General features: G+C 41.5%; 1 protein-coding gene across 1 annotated transcript; it reads left to right on the forward strand.

Moving 5' to 3' along the window:
• The first annotated feature begins 1,314 nt into the window (after positions 1-1,314).
• Positions 1,315-24,504, forward strand: LOC104452941 (MADS-box transcription factor 27-like). Its single transcript, XM_018876902.2, has 6 exons — positions 1,315-1,496; positions 5,555-5,633; positions 22,914-22,975; positions 24,071-24,170; positions 24,293-24,334; positions 24,415-24,504. Exons 1-6 carry the CDS (start codon positions 1,315-1,317, stop codon positions 24,502-24,504), a joined length of 555 nt encoding a protein of 184 aa, XP_018732447.2.
• Positions 24,505-24,792: the final 288 nt, after the last annotated feature.

Here is a 24,792-nt window from a genome sequence, read left to right on the forward strand (position 1 = left end):
CTTTGCCAATTCAATCATTAGCGTTGATAGTGCATTGCTCCATGGACAATATACCTCCCCCTCCCCTCCCCCTCCTCCTCTCTCTTTTGCCATAAGGTGTGGTAACACAAACTTGTTAGTATTGATACCTCATATCTCTTTTGTCCTTTTGGAGACTCGACCGATGTAGAGCTCATTGAGGAGATGGTAGCGATGGAGGTAATCAAGGCGATGATCAGTTGAAGGTTATGATGACCGGAAATAAATATCTCATGAGTAATTAGAGTTAGAAGATGAAAGAGGACTGCATTAGCCATCTCGCTTTTGGGGTAACTTCTTTTATTTTCGTTTCCTTTTGGCCAAAAAATATTGTAATTTAAAAAGAAAGGGTTTCGTAAGTAACATCAATCAATAAGTGTGCAAATTTTGTTGTTGACTGGTACCCTTCTTTTGAAAAAGACAGTTTCGTAAGTGCACACGTGATGATGACATATTAGCATCATTCGTGAAAAAAAAAATGAATTATATTTTTAGGGTGTACGAAATAGATTAAAACAATAAACAACGTGTCAACGATGGATACGACAACGGCGCTGTCCACATGCTACCCAAGAATCTCAAGCCAACTGTATGAGAATACTAGGTTTGCTCTGCTGTCTTTCCTCTCGAGTACAAATCGAGTGCTACTCTCCTTAGTGGACTGACATCTGTCCTTAGCTGATCTGTCTCTCTTCCTCAAAGGCTTTCTCGGGAGTGTCAGTGCCTTGAGACGTAGAGTTTCAGTTAAGTCGTACTCGCGCGAGTGTCCATCCACCGGTTGGCGAGAGACCCAATTCTTTTCTGTTTTGGGGAATAGAGCTGACCTTTCATTGGACGAAGAGAATCTGCTCCGCCTTTCCCTTTTTCCTTCAAATACGAGGTTTTCAACTTGCCATTGAGGGGAAAAGAACATCAGTTCCTTTCTAATTTGAAACCCCATCCAGAGAAACACCAAGCATTGTTTCTGTAGTCCATTCAATCACGGCTTACAGCAAGTGAGGCTTTTTCTCTTTCTTATTCTTCGTCTTGCTATATTCATCTTTCTACTTTTCATTATTTCATATTTCGATCACATCTGCTGTTACTATATATATTTTTTCTCATTAATATGCGAATGCCTTGTGTTCTTGAGCTAGAATCATAACTTTCATTCCTCTTGTTTGAGTGGTGAAATACGTTAAGTTTTTTTTATGTGTGATATCATGAGGGACTGGTGATTTAACCAGAACTTAATCGTAAATTTAATAGATAAAGAGGGTAAGAAACCCTAAATTTTAAAGGAGAAGGTGGTGAGAGATGGGAAGAGGAAAGATTGCAATAAGGAGAATCGACAACTCCACGAGTAGGCAAGTCACTTTTTCAAAGAGAAGAAATGGGTTGCTCAAGAAGGCGAGGGAGCTTTCCATACTTTGCGATGCTGAGGTGGGAGTTATTGTCTTCTCTTCCACTGGAAAGCTTTACGATTTCACCAGCTCTAGGTTAGATCCCTAGCTCTTTTTTCTTCCCTCAAAGTCAAGTCTCCTCTATGCTATACTCAATGCTTTTCACTGATTATTGGCTTCAGTTCTTTTTCAACATCATATTGGGCTTTGACCTCTTGAGTCTTGGCTATGATACCTAAATATTATAGTGATAACATGTGTCGATGTGCATAGGGATCAGCCAAAGTTAGAGGAATCTTCTGTTGTCATGACCCTTGGATTTTTTACTTCTCCATTTACATATGCATGCCTCTCGTACATACTGCCTGAAAGCAGGACAATGTTTCTTTTATTCTTAATTCAATTTTGTATTTTTTGCTGTTTATTTTGGTTTATGTTCATTCGTTTGTTTTCCTTATTTAATACAATAGACCTACAATAATCTCAGTATCTCCATTTTGGCAGCTCTAATAAGAAGTGGGTCTTATGAAGTAGTCAGATATATGGGCTAGAATTGTTTAGGGAAAAGTTGGCTCCTTTCAAAACGGTTTTAATCAAAATCTCAAAGATACATAATACTTTGAGATTTATTTCTCATAAAGATAACCAAAAGATATTGCAAGTACATGCTTGAAATTGATCCTCACCAAAAGATGAATACATATTGACGACAACAAATTATATATATAACAATGACTCAATTTTTGTTCAGTTTGACTCTAATGATTTACTAAATTAGGTTAATATAGTGTATAAGAAGAAAACCCTAAAATAAGGTCCATTCAAAAGCAAATCAACATTCAAATAACTGAACTTGAAATATGGTGAAAGCGGTGGTGAAAACTGGTCGGTAGTTATGAACATATTTATTCAACATGTATCTCTTGATGTCAATGTCAGTGTTATCACTAAATGAAAATTTGCTATGAAGAGAAGAAATTCATGCACAAAACATCCAATATCAAGCAAATTGAAAAAGATGTCACAAACTCGTCAGTGTCATTTCCAAAAGAACTTCACAGATTCACATGGTGTTAGTGTTTTGTGCTATCAATGGCTAAGTCATACGATCCGATCCAGAAACTACGATTTATCATACCATTAACACTTACAGATAAATACAGTAGATAAATTAATTACATGAGAAAAGATTCAACACATATATCAATATAAAAATGGGCAAAATTTTGGTGTTTCATTGCGTTAAGTGGCTTGACCATACCCAACCTTTACCCATTAATTTCTTTGCGTGTTAAGCTAATAAGTATGGAATGATGAGAATTTTCTTTGTGATTTTATAGATTTAGATTCCAAAGTAACTATCTAGAGAGATTAGGACGAGTAGAAATTGATTTTACATTTCTCCCCTTTAAGCAAGTAAGACTATCTCTTCTACAAATATTTAAGCATGAGAAAGATAAAATGTATGCGTGACACATAGAAAAATGCCTGAATACTGTAATAAGATAGGATTATCTTTGGATTAGTTGATTTTACTAGTTTCATATCGAACTTGTACTATGAACATATGAGAATAGAAATATAGATGATTGGACCATGTTAGACGTCAATAACCATCATTTTTTATAAATAAATGATACAGGAAATAAAATTAAAATTAGTTTCATTACACTGAAACAGAAATGCATCTAGATACGTGCTATACAAGCACAACATAAACTTTCAATGGAAATTAGTATAGGACTATAAAAGAAATATGTTAGATAAGGCCATAAACTCTATTATAGGAAGTTTTTGAGCAAACAAAAAGAAAAGGTAAAGTAAAAGACATAATTCAAGGGAGAAGATATATCTGGCGTGATATCGGTCATTTTCATATATTGAAAATGTTTATTTGATTTTATATGAAGAAATATTACAAAACTAGGTTTTCTTTTAATGAAAACATAGCCTTAGTGACAAAGTTGACATTATATAATGCTAAAAGGGTAAAAAGCATAAGTAATGGATCTTTTGGATCGAGAGAGTTTACTTGTGGGAGGTTGATAGATTTAATGCAATCTCAACAAATATAAATTTATTTTGATAAGATTGAAAGGTGGGGATAAATTTGAAAATAAAAATGAAAATAGGGACTTGTTTTGCTATTTACATTGTTAATGACTAATCTAAAAGCTCAAACTATTAAAAAGGTATGGTTCAATATTCAAATGCAAGGATATTCCACCTATGCATACGCTAGATGTGCCTTAATATGGAATCATGGAAATTGACAATTGGAGAGGAAAATAAAGGGCTTGGAGATATTAAAATACATTACTCTGCTACCAGTCAAAAATTAAATTTGATGATAGTCCATCATGTATAAGTAACATTTTTCATATTTTGGGATTTAGAGAAAATCTAGACAGAAAAAGTGGATCAAAGCCCTATTTATACAAGATTTCAAACATAAGACGATCTCAATCCTCAATTACAGATAAAGAACCATTCAGCCTCAACAAAAGTCACGTGACTATCACATGACCGCTCATTGATCCTAACAAAATAAGGAAAGATTAAATAGAGAAGAAAAACGCTCAGAACACTATATGACTATGCTTCTGCATCAAATGGGCCATAATAAATAAAATCAAGCTCGATGGTGAGAGTTTTAACAAAAAACTAAATGTTTTCACTTGTAGATTTCCCTTATAAAGTCGTCTCACTTCTTTAACGTTTAACACATCTTCAATGGCGTCTTCAAGGTTCTTCAGCAGTTGACTAACTTGATCTTCAACTGCAGCAACCTTTCTGTCAAACCTCACAGAATCATGTAAGTCAGAAACATTGTAATTAGGCTGATCTGTATGCAACTCGAATAGCAGCTGTATGGAATAAGTAAGATTTTCTTCGATGCTTTAGTCTGTCCAAACTTCATCAACTTAAGTTCATCACATTCGCCCTTAGGAAACCTCTTGCGCTTCAAATGAACGTGTACAAGCCTCCTTCCTGAAAATCCAAACCCTTCTTGTTATCTCCAATGAGAAATCCCATATCAGATAACCGGACTTGGGTTAACCATTTCTGTCTAAGCATATGTTCAAAGGTGAAAAGTAGAATATCCCAATTGAATGTTGAATCTCCTCCCCAAAGTCCAACGATGGCTTATGAGTTTCCCATCTTTATCAGCAAGTCGGAATACCATGCAGCCTAACAACTTTTGAAAAGAAGAAATCCACGATATCTGTTGTATCATATGACTTATAACAGGGAATGGAGTATGTCATTCTTCTTTCTAACGATCAATCCACCACAAAAAGATTGAGAGTCATACCCTTTCTTGGCTACTGAAGTCCCTAAGATAAAATCCATTAGAAATGAATCAAAGGTGCTTCTGGTATTTGCTGAATGCATGTAGTGGATTCAATCAAACCTGTGTTCTTTGAGTTCCCCTAGCTAAATTAACAAGACTAATATACTCAACAATTTGCTCAGGTCTTGTTACATTATCGGCCATCAGATTCATTGTTTTTATCCCGTTAAAATGTCCAAAAATTCTCTGATTATGTATTTGCATAAAGAACCTTCTGGACTACATAGGAAATTATCTTCAAATAGACAACAACCGTTGCAACTGGAAGGCAGAACTTCTACACTTGCTTCTTCTTGTGACAGTAACGATAAATGTGGCACTCATTTTTTAGCTCTTCAAAGCTCATAACATGAGTACTCAACATAATTAGAAATAGGGATAGCTCAACCATCTGTTACGACATTCTATTCTCCCAATTTGAAATTCAATGAAACGTTAAATTAATCCAAAAATGGACAACACGGACACCACTTTGCATGTTTGTCAGTAGTCTTCTTCTTGAAATTTAAATATCCAAAAGAATCGGATGGTGCCCTGAGATGACGGACCTTGATGGGTACAACCATAGGTAACATCCACCAGGTCTCACGCTTCTATGGTGATTTCAGTAATAAGGTAACAACTTTCAATAGATAATTCACAAGTTGACTTCGGGTTGACATTAGGGGATTTACCCATTTGCACTATGCAGATGTACCTCAACTTGCTTCTGCATTCATTTTACAATTTTGGAAGTAATACCACAAAGTCCTATAACAACGAAACATATTAGTCAATATCTGAAAGTTCGATTTCGCAGTATGCAGTCGGTGCTGGAACGTTACAAGCAGTTGAGGGGGGAAGGCTACCAACTACGTAATCCAGCTTCAGAAATCAAGGTAAGAATCTGAAAATACCACCTCTTTTTTCTACAAAGTTTGCACAGAAATGTCAGATGTCTTTCACTTTCGAAATACTCATTTTACACTAAAATGGCATAATCATCCCGTGAAAACTGTCATTCCATTAGTAATTTCATACTCAAGCTGTAAAACTTCACCTGCATGATACTTTACTTCAATGTCAAAATGTTTCTCTTTATCATATGATCAAGCAAAAAATGCATGAAAAATGCCGTAACTAATTTGACATGTTTTAGCATTGAAGCTGAAGATCAGCTGCGTACAGAACTTTGCCTATCCCAGAAATAGAATTTTTGTGCAATGCAGTTTAAAATAAAGCTTTTGTTAGAAGAACATAGCAACTAATGTAGCAGAAAAATGACACTTGCTGCAAGGATTGGAGATATATTTGGCCAGGGCCCTAAAAATAGTTCCACACAAGCTAATCATATTAGTGTTCTTTAAAAAGTGTTAACCACGGTGTACTACCAAATAACATCTCAATCTGCCTTTGTTGTTTATTTACGTAACCTTTTCACCATATTAATACTTATTTTAATGATGATGACCAGAATTTGTTAAAACTAAACCTATTTAATAGACATGGAGTCTGATTGTTTGGGTAGAAGAGAGAATTGGATTAACCCACTTGAAAGCCATTATTCAAGCTAAGAAACTTCAGGCAGGATTCTTCATCAACCAATTCGTGCATAGTGGCGACATCTCCATAATGCATGGCTCCAAGACTTAATATCTAACCAAAACGCCTAAGCATAGCATAGATGACAAACAAGAAAAGTACAAAAAAGATTAACTGCAAGGGCAGTGAAGCAGGAGTCATCAGAGAATGTCGAAGACCATTTCATCTGAAGTCTAGTAATGGAGGACTTCAATGGATTAAGCAAGCAAGGGAAGACAAATATGTATCCATAGGCCAATCAGCTGTCAATAGTTGTATAGAATGTGATTTATACTCCCTCAAGCAACTATGCTATGTGGCATCGAGAGAACCATTAGATAACTCTTTTGGAGATGGACAGAAGCCTTTGCTTTATGCTTGAAAGTAAAGTTCCATTGACTAAAGGGACCGGAGATCGGAACAAGCTCTTCTAATTTCATGTGACCTAAGTGTACCATGTTGCTCAAACGAGATCTTTCATGTGATATAAGTCTAGCATTTTCCTCAAATAAGCTTCTCACAAACATAAGAAGGATATGGAGGATTGTTATATGTGACCATACCATTCAAAGCTCTTCATTCTCTAGAAAGACCAGCATTATATGAAGTTCCCAAAAATTTCAGCTAAATCCCGTGTGCTTACTCAGATGCAAAGCACCGCAGGACACCTTCAGGAACAACCAAGGAAGTGGACAAGGTAACTTTTTGGGAAATAGCATCAAAGCTACAAAGAAGCTCTCTGACAGAGGAAACTCTCATTAAGAACCTCTGACTTTGACTAATATGGGCTTAATGATATACAAGTCATTCTCAGTGCTATTAACTTGACAAATCCAGGTGAAGTTTCCATATATTTTCAAGCTCACTAGATCACTCTATTGACCAACTAGGTATGAAACTAAGGAAAAAATCTACATAGCGGAGGAATGACATAATGTCAATGACGATGGAAATTGCTTTCAATGCTCAAATGGGCAACAATGACCCTGCTTCTCTAATCTGACCAAACGTATGGAGCATCAGCACCTCAAAGTTGAGTGAAAGGTACTGGTAACTAACCGCCTTACCACCCAGTGATGGATCACTAGCTTTTAGTTATATCCCACTTGCAACCGGCTAAGTAACGCTAACGTCCTTGCCTTTGCATTTGCAGAGTCAAGTCAGAAGTTTCAGAAAAAAGTATGCCAAAGATGCAAAGGAGCCTCTGGTGGCTCAACAAGTTGAAAGGATAAGCAAAAGTTGAGCGAAGGAAATTATCCTTTACCTAGCCTGAGCGAAGGAAAATTCTCCTTTACCTAGCCTCAAGAGAAACAAAATTCTTTGCGTTCAAGCAATCATCTGGATACAGGAAATTCATGAAGATTCGTAGAAAATATTGCTAATGATCCCATGTTTGAGAATATCATTACTCTCAATAAGCTAGAGAGACTAAAGTAAAGAAATGCTTACCCACCTTATCATCTATCCTTTTATACAAGTGAATTATGCGTGCATAAAACTAATGCTAAAGTAAGTGAGGTTTATCAGGTCATTGTGTGGTAGCTGAAGCAATCAATCTATTGCAATTGCACTTCAATCGGGGTCAATAAGTGCCAAGGACGTATTAGAAGCAATAGCATATAAAAGGGGTAATGATTCCCCAAATACTTGAGCTTTTGCTTGTTTTACAATTGATTATTCAATCAAATACCTCAACTTGTCCAATATGGGTCAATGTGAGACCTTCATTAAAATTTTGAATAGAAAATGCCAAATTGGACACTGATGCCGGTAGATAGCCATTAATTGTCTACATTGGTGTATGATGTTGGCCTCTTATATTGACATCATTTCAACAGAGTCACATTGAATGGCCAAGATTGTCCAAGTCAGTATTCTCTCTCTCTCTCTCCTCATCACCCAACACCTAAATGAAAAATGTCATAATTGAGCTGATACCAATTGGGTTTACCATTTTTCTACGTAGGCGAACCTATTAAAATTGCATTATATGACCATTACTAGAGGGAGGTCTCATATCGACTCACATGTAAAATGTGACGGCCCAAGCGCGGAGGCGCATGTCATGCCCCGGACCCCGAGCGCGTGCCCATCCCTATCTGGTCGATAAAAATTTGCGACTTCCCAGGACGAGTCGCCGACCCTTTCCATTTTATTGCACATGCGGAAGCGAAAAGAAATCCCCTGACAGTAATCATCTCGGGATAGAAAGGCAGGATAATAGATTCACACACAAACATGCTTTTATATATACACCGAGTCATGAACACGGGTCCATGGCCAAAGACTACAAAAAGATGGCCTTCCAAAAAAGAAGCGGTCCTAACCGACCTACGCTTCCGATCACCTCCTCTCGGCTCCGGGTCCTCCACTCGACGACCCCGAAAATGTTGTCCCACAACGGGGTGAGATATCATCTCAGCAAGTCTAAGCTCTAAACCCCAATTAGGAGGGAAATACGCCAAGAAGCGTCCTAAGCACGCAATCACACAATCAAGGAGACTTACCTCGTCTCAGATCCACCCTGCAGGTCAGTACAATTTATCTCATAGACAACACGAGAGCATGAGCAACAAATAAGCTCCAATAATTGAAATGCACACTCAATTAATCATGCGTTCTTAGATTTGATCTCGGCATATAGCACGGCCTACTCTCAGTTCGGCGGTCTTCTGGCATTGCCAGGCATCGCCTCCCCCCATGGAGCGCGGCACGTCTCTTTATCAGACGGCTTTCCCGAAGGAGCATAGGGTCCAGAATCAACTGCGACCGGCTTCCCGTTGTCCATGGGGTATCCCAAATAAGGATAACGCCAGCTCAACAGCCCGGGACGATTTCTCATAACCATCACACGATCACTCAAATATGGCCTGGGCACCGTGCATTGCACTCAAATGCTTCAATTAAAATGGTGAGCCTGGCCTTTTCTTCGTATTAAAAACATCCATGAAAATACTCGTGTGTGGGTACACGGTCAACTTGATCCAGAAAAATTGATATTCCTATTTTTGAAACCCCACTATTTCATATAGTACTAAAAACCATTTTCGGTATCAAAACCCGACACACAGGATTTTCTGAATAAATATTTGAAATTCACAATTTTGGAATTAAATACCAAAAATCAAATCAGCACTCAATTTGCATAATTTAACACTCAATTGCATAAATTAACCACACCATTGCAATCGGCACGAAATTCCGGTCACCGACTATCTCGGCCTAATTTCCGGAAAAATAATTAATAATTAAATAATTACTGAAATTAATTAAATAAATCAATTTAAATTCTACAAATAATAACCTAGGCCTAAATCATTAAATTAATAACCAATACGGACTCGGAAAAATTCCCGAACCCTACTAGATAAATAGCACAATTTATTTAGGCCTTAGCTAAACCATGCTAACCACCTAACATGCTCAATTAAATAATTCAATTTCTAATTTAATCTAACTAACCACCTAATTCCTAATAAAATAAATCTAACACCCCTTAAACGTCATTAACCTACTAAGCAGAGTTTAGAGTATAAACTCACCGGTGTATCGCGAAAACCGGTTCACCGCGACAACGACGCGACGGCGGCCGAAACCTTAATTTTCGGCGGCGTCGGCGAACTCTCGGACCGGGCCTAAAACTTAGCCCAACAAATCTCAGCCCAAATCTGAGATTTGTTTCCAACTTGGGCTGGGCTTCACTTGATTCGCGGGCTGAACTTCTCGGTGGACTTGGGCCCAAAATGGCTGGGCTTGGAAAGGCTGAGTTGAGCTTGAATTGGGCCAAGTGGGCCTTCAAAAAGCTTGCAATGGAATTGGGCCTGAGCCTGAATCATTTGGGCTTTGCTGGGTTGCAAAATGGCCTTCTCTGGTTTCTGGACGGGCCCAACTGCTGACCAAAATTCGCTGGCTTCGCTGGGCTGATCCACGAGCCCAGGAAATGGACGCTGGAGAAGACCACACGGACAGCTTGCTGGCGAAGAGGAAAGAAGCGGAGCAGCAAGCGTCAACGTGGGAGCTACAGCAGGGGGAAAAGATCGCTGAAGCAGTTTCGTGGCTTGAGCGAGCTTGGTGCGTGGAGAAGACGTGGAGAAGCACGAGCACGAGCTGCAGTCATGAAGACCGAAGCTGCTGGTGTCTTCGGTGGATTGTGGGCTTCAAGGAGTCAACAAAGCAGGAACTCAGCTGACTTCGGTGGGCTTCGGAGATGGCAGCGCGGCAAGACCGAAACTGTTTCGGTGGAGAAGCTGGTGGGGGCTTCTTCAGATGGTGGTAGCTCGGCAAAATTGAAGACGCGTGGGCCTAGGTCTTCGGTGGTGTTGAGCTGTAGCAACTGGAGACATGGGCGCTGAATTGAAGAAAGCTGAGTCGGTCTTCTTTGCTGGCGGTTGACCGGGCCTGGAGACGACACAGGATGCGGCAGCTAGCTCGAAGGGGATGAAGGAAGGAGCTTCGAATAAGAAATTCGAAAGAAAGCAGAGACAGAGGACTTCAGCTGAGCTGCATGCGGTGGGGAAATTGGGATAAGCTTCAAGGGAATGATGAAAGTGACGTGAAGCAGCTGGCCGAGATTGCCGAGGAAGCAACCGTGCGGAAGAGTCAACAATCCCTATCCCCTTAATTTATTACTTTGTCTCCTATTACTTTCCCCATAATTTCCACCAATTAATCCAAAGTTTGAAGTCCAAATTTTCTGCCTTTTCTCCAATTCCGAATTTCACCAATTAAATTCAATTTCCTTGCTCAATCTCCCAAATTGATATCCGATTTCAATGAAGAAAAATCTCAAATGATTTTCCATAATTCCCCGACACTCATAGGCTCAGTTTAGAAATCTCAATTTCCATCAATTTAGCCCATCTGAATTTCCACTGATTTTCCGCAACGTCCGTATCGATTTTCTCCAAAAATCCCGGAATCTCTGAAAATTTCTCGGAGAGTGAGTCGACGTTCCTAAAATAGCTTGTGACACCTCGAAACTTTCAATTTCTGAAATCGGGTTCAAATTTGCGGTTATTTTCAATCCGGCGCGCTTTTAGCGTGACCTAGTCTACCGGATAACTTTTAGGAATTTTTGGTGCAATTGACCTGTGATCGATTTATCTCGAGTCACAAAGTACATCTTCGACCATTAGCAACTCTCAGTTGTCGTGAAAATCTCAAGGTTTCAATTACGGGCACCGGGTACCAAAACGACAAAAATCAATTTAGTGCCGATCGATGAGAATTTTTCAATCAAGTGGAATCACCCATAATTTGATCACATATCTCAATCAAATCGAGCTATCTTTGATTTCGATCGATCTCTCGACGGTGCCGTAATGACCCTTGCAAAGATCAACACGGTTGAGATCGATTCTTGGTCGAATTCTCAAGTGCAATTGCATTTAGATTCCCTACTTGTTTCCCCGGATAGTCCAGTTATCTCGTGAGTGATCAGCTCAGAGAATAGCACTATTAGCGTTTCGATGAAAGGCCCGATTTATTTAATCGAAAACAAATTATGAAAATTCAGGCTGTCACAACTCTTCCCCTCTTATAAAAATTTCGTCCTCGAAATTTAAACCTATTACAATACTTGATCAAAAAGGTGGGGGTACAATTCTCTCATTGACTCCTCAGTCTCCCATGTCGCTCCTTCTGTACCGTGGTGTTGCCAGACCACTTTGACCAACGGAATGGTCTTTGTACGCAGAACTTGCTCTTTGCGATCGACAATCTGAACCGGGCTTTCCACGTATGACACACGGTCATCCACGTCCAATTCCTCAAAATTGAGCACGTGGGTCGAGTCGAGCTCGTACTTCCTTAACATCGACACGTGAAAGACGTCATGCACTTGCGCCAATCTTGGCGGCAATGCAAGACGATACGCTAGGTTCCCGATTCTTTCAAGAATCTCAAACGGACCTACGTACCTCGGACTCAGTTTGCCTTTCTTACCAAAGCGCGAAGTTCCTCTCATTGGTGACACTTTCAGAAAAACGTGATCACCAACTTGGAACTCTAAAGACCTTCGACGCTTATCTGCATAACTTTTCTGCTCGCTTCTGCGCTGTCTTTAATCTGCCTCTAATCACTGCCACGGCATCTACTGACTGCTGAATCAACTCTGGGCCTGTTATCTTCCTTTCCCCAACTTCATCCCAACACACTGGTGTTCTGCACACTCGGCCATACAACGCTTCGAAAGGAGCCATCTGAATACTCTGCTGATAACTGTTATTGTAGGCAAACTCCACTAAGTGAAGTTGATCTTCCCAACTTCCTTTGAAGTCTATTACGCAAGCTCTCAGCATGTCCTCGAGAGTTTGAATAGTCCTCTCAGACTGGCCATCCGTCTGTGGATGATAGGCCGTACTGTACTGCAGCTTTGTACCTAAAGCACTCTGCAAGCTCTTCCAAAAAGCAGCAGTAAACCTCGGGTCTCTATCTGAAGTTATCGTAACCGGCACTCCATGCATACGAACCACCTGACGCACATACAGGTCTGCGTGTCTATCCAGACTCAAGTCCTTTCGTATTGCAATGAAGTGAGCCGACTTTGTTAGCCTGTCGACCACTACCCAAATTGAATCATTTCCTCTTTGACTCCTTGGTAGTCCAGTCACGAAGTCCATCGTGATGTGCTCCCATTTCCATTCTGGGATCGCGAGAGGTTGCAAAAGTCCTCCCGGCTTACAATGTTGTGCCTTTACTTGCTGACAGGTCAGACATTTGGCGACATGCTTGGCGATGTCCGCCTTCATACCAGACCACCAATAATGTTGACGCAGATTCTGATACATTTTAGTGCTTCCAGGATGAATGCTATAACTGCTACGATGTGCTTCAGATAAAATTTCTTCTCTAAGCTCTACATCGTCAGGTACAACCAAACGTCCTTGGAACCTCAACGTTCCGTCCTCAGAAATTTGAAAGTCAGCTTTTCTTTTATCGGTATCCTCTTGCAGGATCTTCTGAATAACCGGATCTGTTGACTGAAGCATCTTGATTCTGACTTGCACTTCCGGCTCAATTCTGAGGGTGGCCATAAGATTTGAAAGGTGGCCTACCTCAAATTTGAAAACCGAATCTCTAGCCTTCTCGATTAAAGTCCATTCCTTAAGTACCATCTGTGCAACTGAGGACTTTCGACTCAGTGCATCGGCGACCTTGTTCGCTTTTCCAGGATGATACAAAATATCACAGTCATAGTCCTTCAACAGTTCCATCCATCGGCGCTGTCTCATGTTCAACTCCTTCTGAGAGAACAAATACTTGAGACTCTGATGGTCAGTGAAGATTTGAAACTTTTCCCCGCACAAGTAGTGCCTCCAAATCTTCAATGCAAATATGATGGCTGCGAGTTCTAAGTCATGCGTCGGGTAATTTAGCTCATGAGGTCTCAACTGGCGGGAAGCATATGCAACCACTCTGCCATGTTGCATCAACACGCAACCCAATCCTCTGAAAGACGCATCACTATAGATCTCGAATCCTCCAGGACCAGATGGAATCGTCAATACCGGTGCGGTAGTCAGCTTTTCTTTCAGCTCTTGAAAACTACGCTCGCACTTATCTGTCCATATGAACTTCTCGTTTTTCTTCGTGAGCTTTGTTAGAGGTGAGGCTAACGATGAGAAACCTTCCACAAACCGTCTGTAATACCCTGCTAAACCCAGAAAACTTCTGATTTCTGTCACTGTTGTCGGTCTTGGCCAATTGATCACTGCTTCTATCTTGCTTGGGTCCACGGAGATTCCTTCTCCTGAAATCACGTGACCCAAGAAAGCAACACGAGTCAACGAAAACTCGCACTTGCTGAATTTAGCATACAGCTCATGAGTCCTTAGAGTCTGCAGTACCAATCTCAAATGTCCTTTATGCTCCTCTGGACTTTTAGAATACACCAGAATATCTTCAATGAACACGATCACGAATTGATCCAAGTATTCCTTGAAAACTCGGTTCATTAGATCCATAAAAGCAGCTGGGGCGTTCGTCAATCCAAATGGCATGACCGTGAACTCATAATGGCCGTACCGAGTACGAAATGCTGACTTTGGAATGTCTTCTTTTCTGATTCTCAACTGATGATATCCCGTCCTCAGGTCGATTTTCGAAAATATCGACGCTCCTTGCAGTTGATCAAACAAGTCATCAATCCTCGGAAGTGGATACTTGTTCTTGATCGTCACTTGATTGAGTTGTCGATAGTCAATGCACAGGCGCAATGAACCATCTTTCTTTTTCACGAACAGAACTGGTGCTCCCCAAGGTGATGCACTGGGACGTATGAATCCCTTATCCAATAATTCCTGCATTTGCACCTTCAGTTCTTTCAATTCTGATAAAGCCATCCGGTAAGGAGCCTTAGAGATTGGCTCTGTCCCGGGGGCTAACTCAATCATAAACTCTATTTCTCTTTCTGGCGGTAGACCTGGCAATTCTTTCGGGAATACATCTGGAAATTCCTGAACCACTGCGATGTCTTCGATTTTCAGCTCCTCAACTGTCGTGTCCACGACAGTCGCTAGATAAGCTTGGCAACCCTCATCTAACAACCGGGTTGCCTCTAGTGACGAGATTAGGGAAATCGAGGGTCCTCCTCGACTCCCTATAAACTCGAAACTTTCACCCTCTAACGGGTTAAACTGGATCGTCTTGCGATAACAGTCTAGCTTAGCTCGTTGTTTGGTGAGCCAGTCCATGCCAATTATTAGGTCAAAGTCATACATGGCTAGGACTATCAAGTCAATCTTCCCCTCTCGCTCACCAATCGCTAACATGCAACCAAGACAACCCACTGTAGCTAACACATTATCCTTCAATGGTGTCGATATACTAATCACTGATTTCAACAACTCAGGAATTAATCCTACCAACTTAACATACCGCTCAGCTATAAATGAATGAGTTGCACCAGGGTCAAATAAAGCATAAGCAGCATGGTTGTTCAGTGAAATAGTACCTGCAATCACATTAGGCGCATCCTCCGCCTGTCCTCTTGTGATCGCATAAGTTCTTCCTTGAGCTGGAGGCCTAAGTAGTCCACCCTGCTGTACAATCGGTGGCGGTAGTCCTCGGTTCTGATTCATCTGTGGCGGTGGCGGCAACTGTGGCGGTCCCATCGGTCTTCTGGGACAATTTTTAGCCATGTGACCCTGTTGGCCACACTCAAAACAAGCACCCGGCCTAGAGGGGCACGGGGCTGACCCATGTCGCTTTCCGCAGAAGCGACAGGCACCATTCTGTCTCCATGTTGATTTTCCTACTCCACCCTTCCTATTGAGCGGAACAGGGTATCTTCCTCCAGTCATCGGTCTTTTCCCAAACCGATTTCTATCTTGGTTCGAATTAAACCGCGATCCAGATGCGGCAGCTCGTTCATTCAAATTTTTCTCAATCAGCTGAGCTCGTCCATACAGCTCATTGTAGTTCTTTATATCAAATGGCACCAGTGGATCTTTCAGTTCTGGTCGGAGGCCATCTATAAACCTCATTGCCTTCTCCTCGGGATCCTGGATCAACCTAGGAGCATACTGTGAAAGCTCGGCAAACTTTGCCTCGTACTGGTCCACAGTCATTGAACCTTGACGGAGGTGCAGAAATTCCGCCATCTTTAATTGCTTGGCACAGCTGGAGAAGTACTTGTTATTGAATGCTCTAACGAAGACGTTCCACTCTGGGACTACGCCTTCCGGGAATACTTCTCTCCTGGTGGCTTTCCACCAAGTACTTGCAACTTCCTGCATCTGATACACGGCAAGGGTAACCTTCTCTTCTTCAGAGCACTTCAGTAGCTCAAATGCTTTTTCCAGTCCTTCGATCCAACGGGTCGCAGCCTCGGGATCTCCTGTCCCGGTGAACTTTGGTGGTTGCAACTTTAGGAAATGCTCAACGAGCTTATGAATCGGTCTGTTTGCAACTACATTCCCTTCTGGAACTTCAGCTTGTGCGGCAGCGGCTGCGGCAGCTTGGTTCTGGGCCTGCTGCCCCATCAGATTACCAACAGTCTGGAGCACCTGCATGATCCCTTCGAATCTGGGATCACCAGGGGCTGCTACCCCGGCATCAACCGGCGGGACTGGTGGTGGTGCTACACCACTCGCGCTAGCCTCAGCTTGCGCTCTACCTCGACCGCCTCGGGTACTGCCTCTTGCAGGCGTTCTAGCCCGAGTCACTGAGGATAAGGTCCTCTGCCTAGGAGTTCTCGGCTCCTGATCACTCATGCTGTAGACAATCTACAACACCTGTTTCCAATTCCATACTGAATTAGAAACTGAGTGATTTCACAATCAATTTACCAGACAGCTATCAGTCACATGCATCAGCATAATATAAAAGCCATTCCTACTAACTATCCCAAGAACCCATCGCACCTTATCACTCCAAATACAAACTTCGCTCTGATACCACAAAAGGGGGATGTCACGCCCCGGACCCCGAGCGCGTGCCCATCCCTACCTCGTCTCTAAAAATTTGCGACTTCCCAGGACGAGTCGCCGACCCTTTCCATTTTATTGCACATACGGAAGCGAAAAGAAATCCCCTGACAGTAATCATCTCGGGATAGAAAGGCAGGATAATAGATTCACACCCAAACATGCTTTTTATATACACCGAGTCATGAACAAGTCCATGGCCAAAGACTACAAAAAGACGGCCTTCCAAAAAGAAGCGGTCCTAAGCGACCTACGCTTCCAATCACCTCCTCTCGGCTCCGGGTCCTCCACTCGACGACCCCGAAAATGTTGTCCCACAACGGGGTGAGATATCATCTCGGCGAGTCTAAGCTCTAAACCCCAATTAGGAGGGAAATACGCAAGAAGCGTCCTAAGCACGCAATCACACAATCAAGGAGACTTACCTCGTCTCAGATCCACCCTGCAGGTCAGTACAATTTATCTCACAGACAACACGAGAGCATGAGCAACAAATAAGCTCCAGTAATTGAAACGCCACACTCAATTAATCATGCGTTCTTAGTTTTGATCTCGGCATATAGCACGGCCTACTCTCAGTTCGGCGGTCTTCTGGCATTGCCAGGCATCGCCTCCCCATGGAGCGCGGCACGTCTCTTTATCGACGGCTTTCCCGAAGGAGCATAGGGTCCGAATCAAGCTGCGACCGGCTTCCCGTTGTCCGGGGTATCCCACATAGGGATAACGTCCAGCTCAACAGCCCGGACGATTTCTCATAGCCATCACACGATCACTCAAATATGGCCCAAGGCACCGTGCATTGCACTCAAATGCTTCAATTAAAATGGTGAGCTTGGCCTTTTTCTTCGTATTAGAAATTCACATGAAATTACTCGTGTGTGGGTACACGGTCAACTTGATCCAGAAAAATTGATATTCATCCTTTTTGAAATCCCACTATTTCATATAGTACAAAAAACCATTTTCGGTATCAAAACCCGACACGGGATTTTCTGAATAAATATTGAAATTCACAATTTTTGGAATTAAATACCAAAAATCAAATCAACACTCAATTTGCATAATTTAACACTCAATTGCAGAAATTAACCACACCATTGCAATCAGCACGAAATTCTGGTCATAGGCCATCTCGGCCTAATTTCCGGAAAAATAATTAATAATTAAATAATTACTGAAATTAATTAAATAAATCAATTTCAATTCTAAAAATACTAACCTAGGCCTAAATCATTAAATTAATAACCAATACGGACTCGGAAAAATTCCCGAACCCTACTAGATAAATAGCACAATTTATTTAGGCCTTAGCTAAACCATGCTAACCACCTAACATGCTCAATTAAATAATTCAATTTCTAATTTAATCTAACTAACCACCTAATTCCTAATAAAATAAATCTAAACACCCCTTAAACGTCATTAACCTACTAAGCAGAGTTTAGAGTATAAACTCACCGGTGTATCGCGAAAACCGGTTCATCGCGACGACGACGCGACGGCGGCCGAAACCTTAATTTTCGGCGGCGTCGGCGAACTCTCGGACCGGGCCTAAAACGGGCCCAACAAATCTCAGCCCAAATCTGAGATTTGTTTCCAACTTGGGCTGGGCTTCACTTGATTCGCGGGCTGAACTTCGGTGGACTTGGGCTTCAGTTCTTGGGCGGGCTTGGAAAGGCTGAGTTGAGCTTGAATTCAAGTGGGCCTTAAGCTTGCAATGGAATTGGGCCTGAGCCTGAATCATTTGGGCTTTGCTGGGTTAAACAAAATGGGCTTCTCTGGTTTCTTGGACGGGCCCAACTGCTGACCAAAATTCGCTGGCTTCGCTGGGCTGATCCACGAGCCCAGGAAATGGACGCTGGAGAAGACCACACGGACAGCTTGCTGGCGAAGAGGAAAGAAGCGGAGCAGCAAGCGTCAACGTGGGAGCTACAGCAGGGGGAAAAGATCGCTGAAGCAGTTTCGTGGCTTGAGCGAGCTTGGTGCGTGGAGAAGACGTGGAGAAGCACGAGCACGAGCTGCAGTCATGAAGACCGAAGCTGCTGGTGTCTTCGGTGGATTGTGGGCTTCAAGGAGTCAACAAAGCAGGAACTCAGCTGACTTCGGTGGGCTTCGGAGATGGCAGCGCGGCAAGACCGAAACTGTTTCGGTGGAGAAGCTGGTGGGGGCTTCTTCAGATGGTGGTAGCTCGGCAAAATTGAAGACGCGTGGGCCTAGGTCTTCGGTGGTGTTGAGCTATAGCAACTGGAGACATGGGCGCTGAATTGAAGAAAGCTGAGTCGGTCTTCTTTGCTGGCGGTTGACCGGGCCTGGAGACGACACAGGATGCGGCAGCTAGCTCGAAGGGGATGAAGGAAGGAGCTTCGAATAAGAAAATCGAAAGAAAGCAGAGACAGAGGACTTCAGCTGAGCTGCATGCGGTGGGGAAATTGGGATAAGCTTCAAGGGAATGATGAAAGTGACGTGAAGCAGCTGGCCGAGATTGCCGAGGAAGCAACCGCGCGGAAGAGTCAACAATCCCTATCCCCTTAATTTATTACTTTGTCTCCTATTACTTTCCCCCATAATTTCCACCAATTAATCCAAAGTTTGAAGTCCAAATTTTCTGCCTTTTCTCCAATTCCGAATTTCACCAATTAAATTCAACTTCCTTGCTCAATCTCCCAAATTGATATCCGATTTCAATGAAGAAAAATCTCAAATGATTTTCCATAATTCCCCGACACTCATAGGCTCAGTTTAGAAATCTCAATTTCCATCAATTTAGCCCATCTGAATTTCCGCTGATTTTCCGTAACGTCCGAATCAATTTTCCGCAAAAATCCCGGAATCTCTGAAAATTCCTCGGAGAGTGAGTCGACGTTAAACGAGTTGTGACACCTCGGAACTTTCAATTTTTTTTGAAATCGGGTTCAAATTTGCGGTTATTTTCAATCCGGCGCGCTTTTAGCGTGACCTAGTCTACCGGATAACTTTTAGGAATTTTGGTGCAATTGACCCGTGATCGATTTATCTCGAGTCACAAAGTACATCTTCGACACATTAGCAACTCTCAGTTGTCGTGAAAATCTCAAGGTTTCAATTACGGGCACCGGGTACCAAAACGACAGAAAATCAATTTAGTGCCGATCGATGAGAATTTTTTCAATCAAGTGGAATCACCCACAATTTGATCACTTATCTCGTCGAATCGACCTATCTTGATTTCGATCGATCTCGACGGTGTCGTAATGACCCTTGCGGATCAACTCGGTTGAGCAGATCGATTCTTGGTCGAATTCTCAAGTGCAATTGCATTTAGATTCCCTACTTGTTTCCCGGATAGTCCGGTTATCTCGTGAGTGATCAGCTCGAGAATAGCACTATTAGCGTTTCGATGAAAGGCCCGATTTATTTAATCGAAAACAATTTATGAAAATTCGGGCTGTCACAGCGCATCTCCTGTCCCACATCGCTTAGGGGGGAGTTCTGGGGCTAGTTTATAAGGCCTAAATTCCTCTAATCTGTTTGACACGTTTTAAAACCGTGAGGACTCAGTGTCCAAAGCGAAGGATATTACACAGTGGGGCCCAGGTTACTTGTTTAAAAAATAAGTTTGGGTGCTTGAGTATAAAACGGACAAATGCTCAAGTACTCGTGTTGTCATTGTCCCAAGCCAGGAACTAGCAACAACAACCGACAACAAAATCTAGGTCTTCTCCCACTAAGTGAGGTTGGCTTTATTTATCCTAATGTGTCATTGTGCACTCTTTTGACTCGAGTCTTATGTAGGGTTTAAGTACTCCAACTTTCTCCTTATCATTTGTTCCATGTACTTATAGGCTTTCTCCTGCCATTATTAAACTATGTATCCATCCTGCACTCACATCTTCTCACTAGAGGATTTCATGAACATTGTTCCAAAATTCCAGAGATCCTCAAATGGGCTTTCCTCATTTTACCCTTGATTAAGGTCATCTCACCATTCTTCAAAGTTGGGGCTTGAACTGTAGTGCCCCAACCTCACATAGGATGTGAGAAGACTTATGGCTTGATTTTACGAAACCTGAGGTCACTCCTTGAGTATTTATTTTTTGGGGCTTGGTCCATATGAACCAGACTGGCTTGTTATAAAAAGGTATTTTAAAAATATTTAAATAATAAACCATACTTTCATTTACTAACTTAAACTTTTAAAATAGTTGATAGTAGTGTCACCAAATTCTCACATAGTATCAGAATTAGAAGTCTTGAGTTCGAATATTTCTAGATTCTATTTATCTCTCTGATTAAATTTACACACTTAATACTACGTAAAAAGACCAAATTGAGCATAAGAGGGAGTATTAGAATATTTAAATAGTAAATCACCTCTTTATTTAACAACTTAAGATTTTAAAACAATTGGTAGTGTTCCCACCAAATTCTCATAGATATCAAGCAACACACTTGTAGGAAGTGCTTGAACTAGGAGCATGTAGGACCTCCAGAACCTGTTTGGAGCAAAGTGTTACATGGTTAGAGTCACCTCTTGAATCTACATGCCACTTGTAGATCCTATGTAATTATTTCTGGTGTTTGGTTAAAGAGCCGAAATTGACAATCACATCAGTGCTAAATTAGGAAGTTTGTGACACTCCAATCTCACTTCTAATGGAAGAGGACTTATAGCTTGATTCTTAAGGAAATAACCCAACTCCAACGGCCACCATTTTAATAATCCTTTTAGGGGCTTGGGTTTGAACAACAAGGGGACCGGACTACATCATTACATGAACCACGCTATGACATTTTCTAGGACATGCTTAAGTGCAAGGTGTGCCGCTAGAGCATTAAGTGCAAGTCTTAGGACTAGACATCGGCAAGCAGAGAAGTCGTTCAAGAGTGAAGCGTAGCACTGGCAATGACTGACTGGTGCAAAGGGGAAGGCTGGGCTACCTACTCATGGCCGGGCAGGGACGCGCTAAACAGAATAAAGCTTGGCAGCGCGAGCCAATGGTGTCCAAGTCCTCTAATGCACAGGCTATTTGTAACAAAGCGGCTGGAACCACATGAGCCAAATCCTTCAAAGTGTTACTCAAATTCGTGGTGACTGTAGATTTAGGCTGCTAATAATGCATCAGTGCAATCCCTCTCTCACTCTTTGTACGACCCTCGTAGTCTTACAACCTCCTTCCCTGCATATAGCAATAACGCCAACATCAACGCCGGCCCATAGAGTTCAACCCATTAAGCCCAAAACCATCGAGGGAGGTATGATAAATCCTGCACTTCGGCCGGTGCCTTACTTTGATATCATTTGTTACAACCTCACCCAATCCATGTGAGCTAAGCCCCAAAAGGAGAAATCAAGGTGGTGGTGACCTTTGGGAGTGGGCAGACCACTCAATATATCTCTCCTACTCTATGTGGGGCTTGGGGCGTTGGAGTGTTTGGGAGGCCATGTGCACTCCAAGAGGGTTGTGAGCGGGCAACTACGGGCTGTCTCAGGGTTGGTTGAGCAAGGCACATGTTGCCTCATTCAAGATGATGCATATCCTCTGCACAGGCTAATTCAAGAACAGAGTGATTAGATCCATGAGCTAATGGACTAGTTCACGATGCATTTCTACAGGTGAAATCCATGTGGAAGAGCACAGTGCAAGTGCACTTGCAGGTTGCACCAGAAAGGTGCATGTGGATAGAACTACGGAAAGAGAAACTATGAAACAATGCAACACATATTATAATCTACAACAGATCAACAGCTAGTGCAGGCCAACTTTTATCTGCAAGGTTGCACATTTTTCCAACGTACTTGCTTTGAGAAGCCTACTTGCTGCAAATGCTTCACTGATCAAACACCAAATTCAATTGGTAGAAACTACTGTAGTTAATTTAATCAGGATTCGATGAAGGAATGCTCACTTCTGTATACTTAAATAATGCTTCAAACTTCTACTTACGAGTAAAATATCCCCAACACATCCATTAGAAAAATATCATATGCAGGTTCTTTCCTTACAGACCCTGCCTGCAGTTGTACTTGTCTACTCAGTCTTAGGATCATCTGTTCCATCAGTCCTCATCAGTCATTATGGCCATGGAAATCCATGTAACGCTTTCAGAACTTTCACATTGTATGACATGCACCACACCAATGCTTTCCCATTCATTAGCTTTTCTGTCGTGCTACTTCTATGATGTTACCAGCATTGCCAAAGAAAGGTCGAAAGCTTAAGACAACAGCTGCAGCACCTGCAAGAGCACCACAGGTACAGTAATCTTCCACTTGGTCATGAGTCTTTGGAGAATGAACATGAATGGTGTAGAAGTGGACTTCCAAAGGGATTGAGGACTCTTCCAGTTATCTCACTAAATGATATATAGAATGCTTATCTGAATTAAAATTCTGTTCCAAATGTTAGCATCTGTTAGAATTTTCATCTTGTAGATTGAGGAATATCAAGATTCAGTTTCAAAAGTACAAATTGCCATGGTGTCAAAGAATTCACTTGTGCGAAAAACTTGTCTGTTTTTGGTAATACTTATCCATGTCTGAGGAGAGAACAAAATATATATTTCATCTTCTCAATCACATGCATTAAGAATACTTGTGTAGAGCAGATGAAGCCCAGAGTCGATAGTGCAGCACAGTAATTATTTCGTAACCAAAGAAGACAGCAACTTCTCTTATAATCACTAAGCATAATCGACCATATTCTATCTACTTGATATGTAAATGGTTCAAGAGAGCTACTACTGTCCTGGCAAAACTAGCATAAAGTGTTACCTGCTGCGACCAAATGGATCTTCTTAGTCCATCCAGAATGCATTTGTGGATTAGGCCCAACAAGTTTTTTATTGTAGAGGGGACAATAACATCAGGGATTCATTTTGAAACTATCTGATCAACTATATAATTCTAGTTATTTTGGATGAGCTCCAAGGACAAAGAAATCCAGAAACTATCATATTTTGGGGTATACTTTCTCAGTTATTTTAGCTGAGCTGCCAACAAAAAGAAATCCAGAAAGCTTCCTCAAGCTTGTACAACCTTGGGAGGCTATACTGTGTCCAAGACTTTAAAATAGACTAGTTTCATTGATATAATCAGTAAAGTCCTTTCGGAATTGCTAAAGTAACTCATTACGATGGCTTCTAGATTTGAAAATGCGGCAAATTATACATTAGAAAAATGTCCATTCACTCAACTAAAAAATTGGAAAGGGTGTTGGATTCCTTTTGATATGATATGCTATCAGAATGTCAAGTATCTAGAGACATAAGAAGGTCTTCAAAATGTGGCAGGAAATTGATAAGTTCTCAAGTCTGAGCATGATTTCTTCTCTTCAATCTGATACACACAGGCAATTGATGGGAGAACAACTCTCTGGCCTCAGCATCAAAGATCTGCATAATCTAGAAAACCAACTAGAGCAAAGCCTAAAAAGCATCCGTGCCAATAAGGTAGTAGCTGAATATCTGCCTCAAACTCTCAAACATTGTTTATGTATTACCACCAGATCCAGGAAAAGACGACACAAGCTCACTTTATCTGAGGAATAATTCTGGTAATTCTTTCTCTGCAGGAGGGAATTTTCTCTGCTGACATAAAAGAGCTGAACCTAAAGGTTTCAACAACCTAACGACTGTATTCCAATAGTACGGTTATCAACTATCAAGTGACTCACATAAGCTTAATTCATTCCAGGGAAATGTGATGCATCAGGAAAACATAGAGCTTCACAAGAAGATCAGTCTCTTCCTTCAGGAAAATAATGCATTGAGAAAGAAGGTATAAGTTCAGATGACAAGTGCATCTATTACATGTCAATCAATTACTCATCTTTTATTTTACTGACAAATTTCCTAATCCATAGGTCTGTAGAGCAAGCGATGTGAATCAAGCTAACCAATATTGCCATGAACCATCAACTATGACCATAGTGCATGACTTGTTTGCGCCTTCAAACCTCCGTCTAGGCCAACCACAGCCTCAGAGTAAAGAAGTCCCCCTTGAAACAACCAATCTGGGGTAAATTTCCCACTCAATTATTTTGAAGAGCATACTTTCAATCAACGACATGTC

Source organism: Eucalyptus grandis, chromosome 7 (assembly GCF_016545825.1).
Source record: "Eucalyptus grandis isolate ANBG69807.140 chromosome 7, ASM1654582v1, whole genome shotgun sequence".
Classification (NCBI taxonomy): domain Eukaryota; kingdom Viridiplantae; phylum Streptophyta; class Magnoliopsida; order Myrtales; family Myrtaceae; genus Eucalyptus; species Eucalyptus grandis.

Coding starts and splice junctions, on each gene's coding strand:
- LOC104452941 (XM_018876902.2), top strand. CDS start 1,315: ATGGGAAGAGGAAAGATTGCAATAAGGAGAATCGACAACTCCACGAGT. Junction 1,497..5,554: donor TACGATTTCACCAGCTCTAG/GTTAGATCCCTA, acceptor TCGATTTCGCAG/TATGCAGTCGGTGCTGGAAC. Junction 24,171..24,292: donor AAAGCATCCGTGCCAATAAG/GTAGTAGCTGAA, acceptor CTTTCTCTGCAG/GAGGGAATTTTCTCTGCTGA.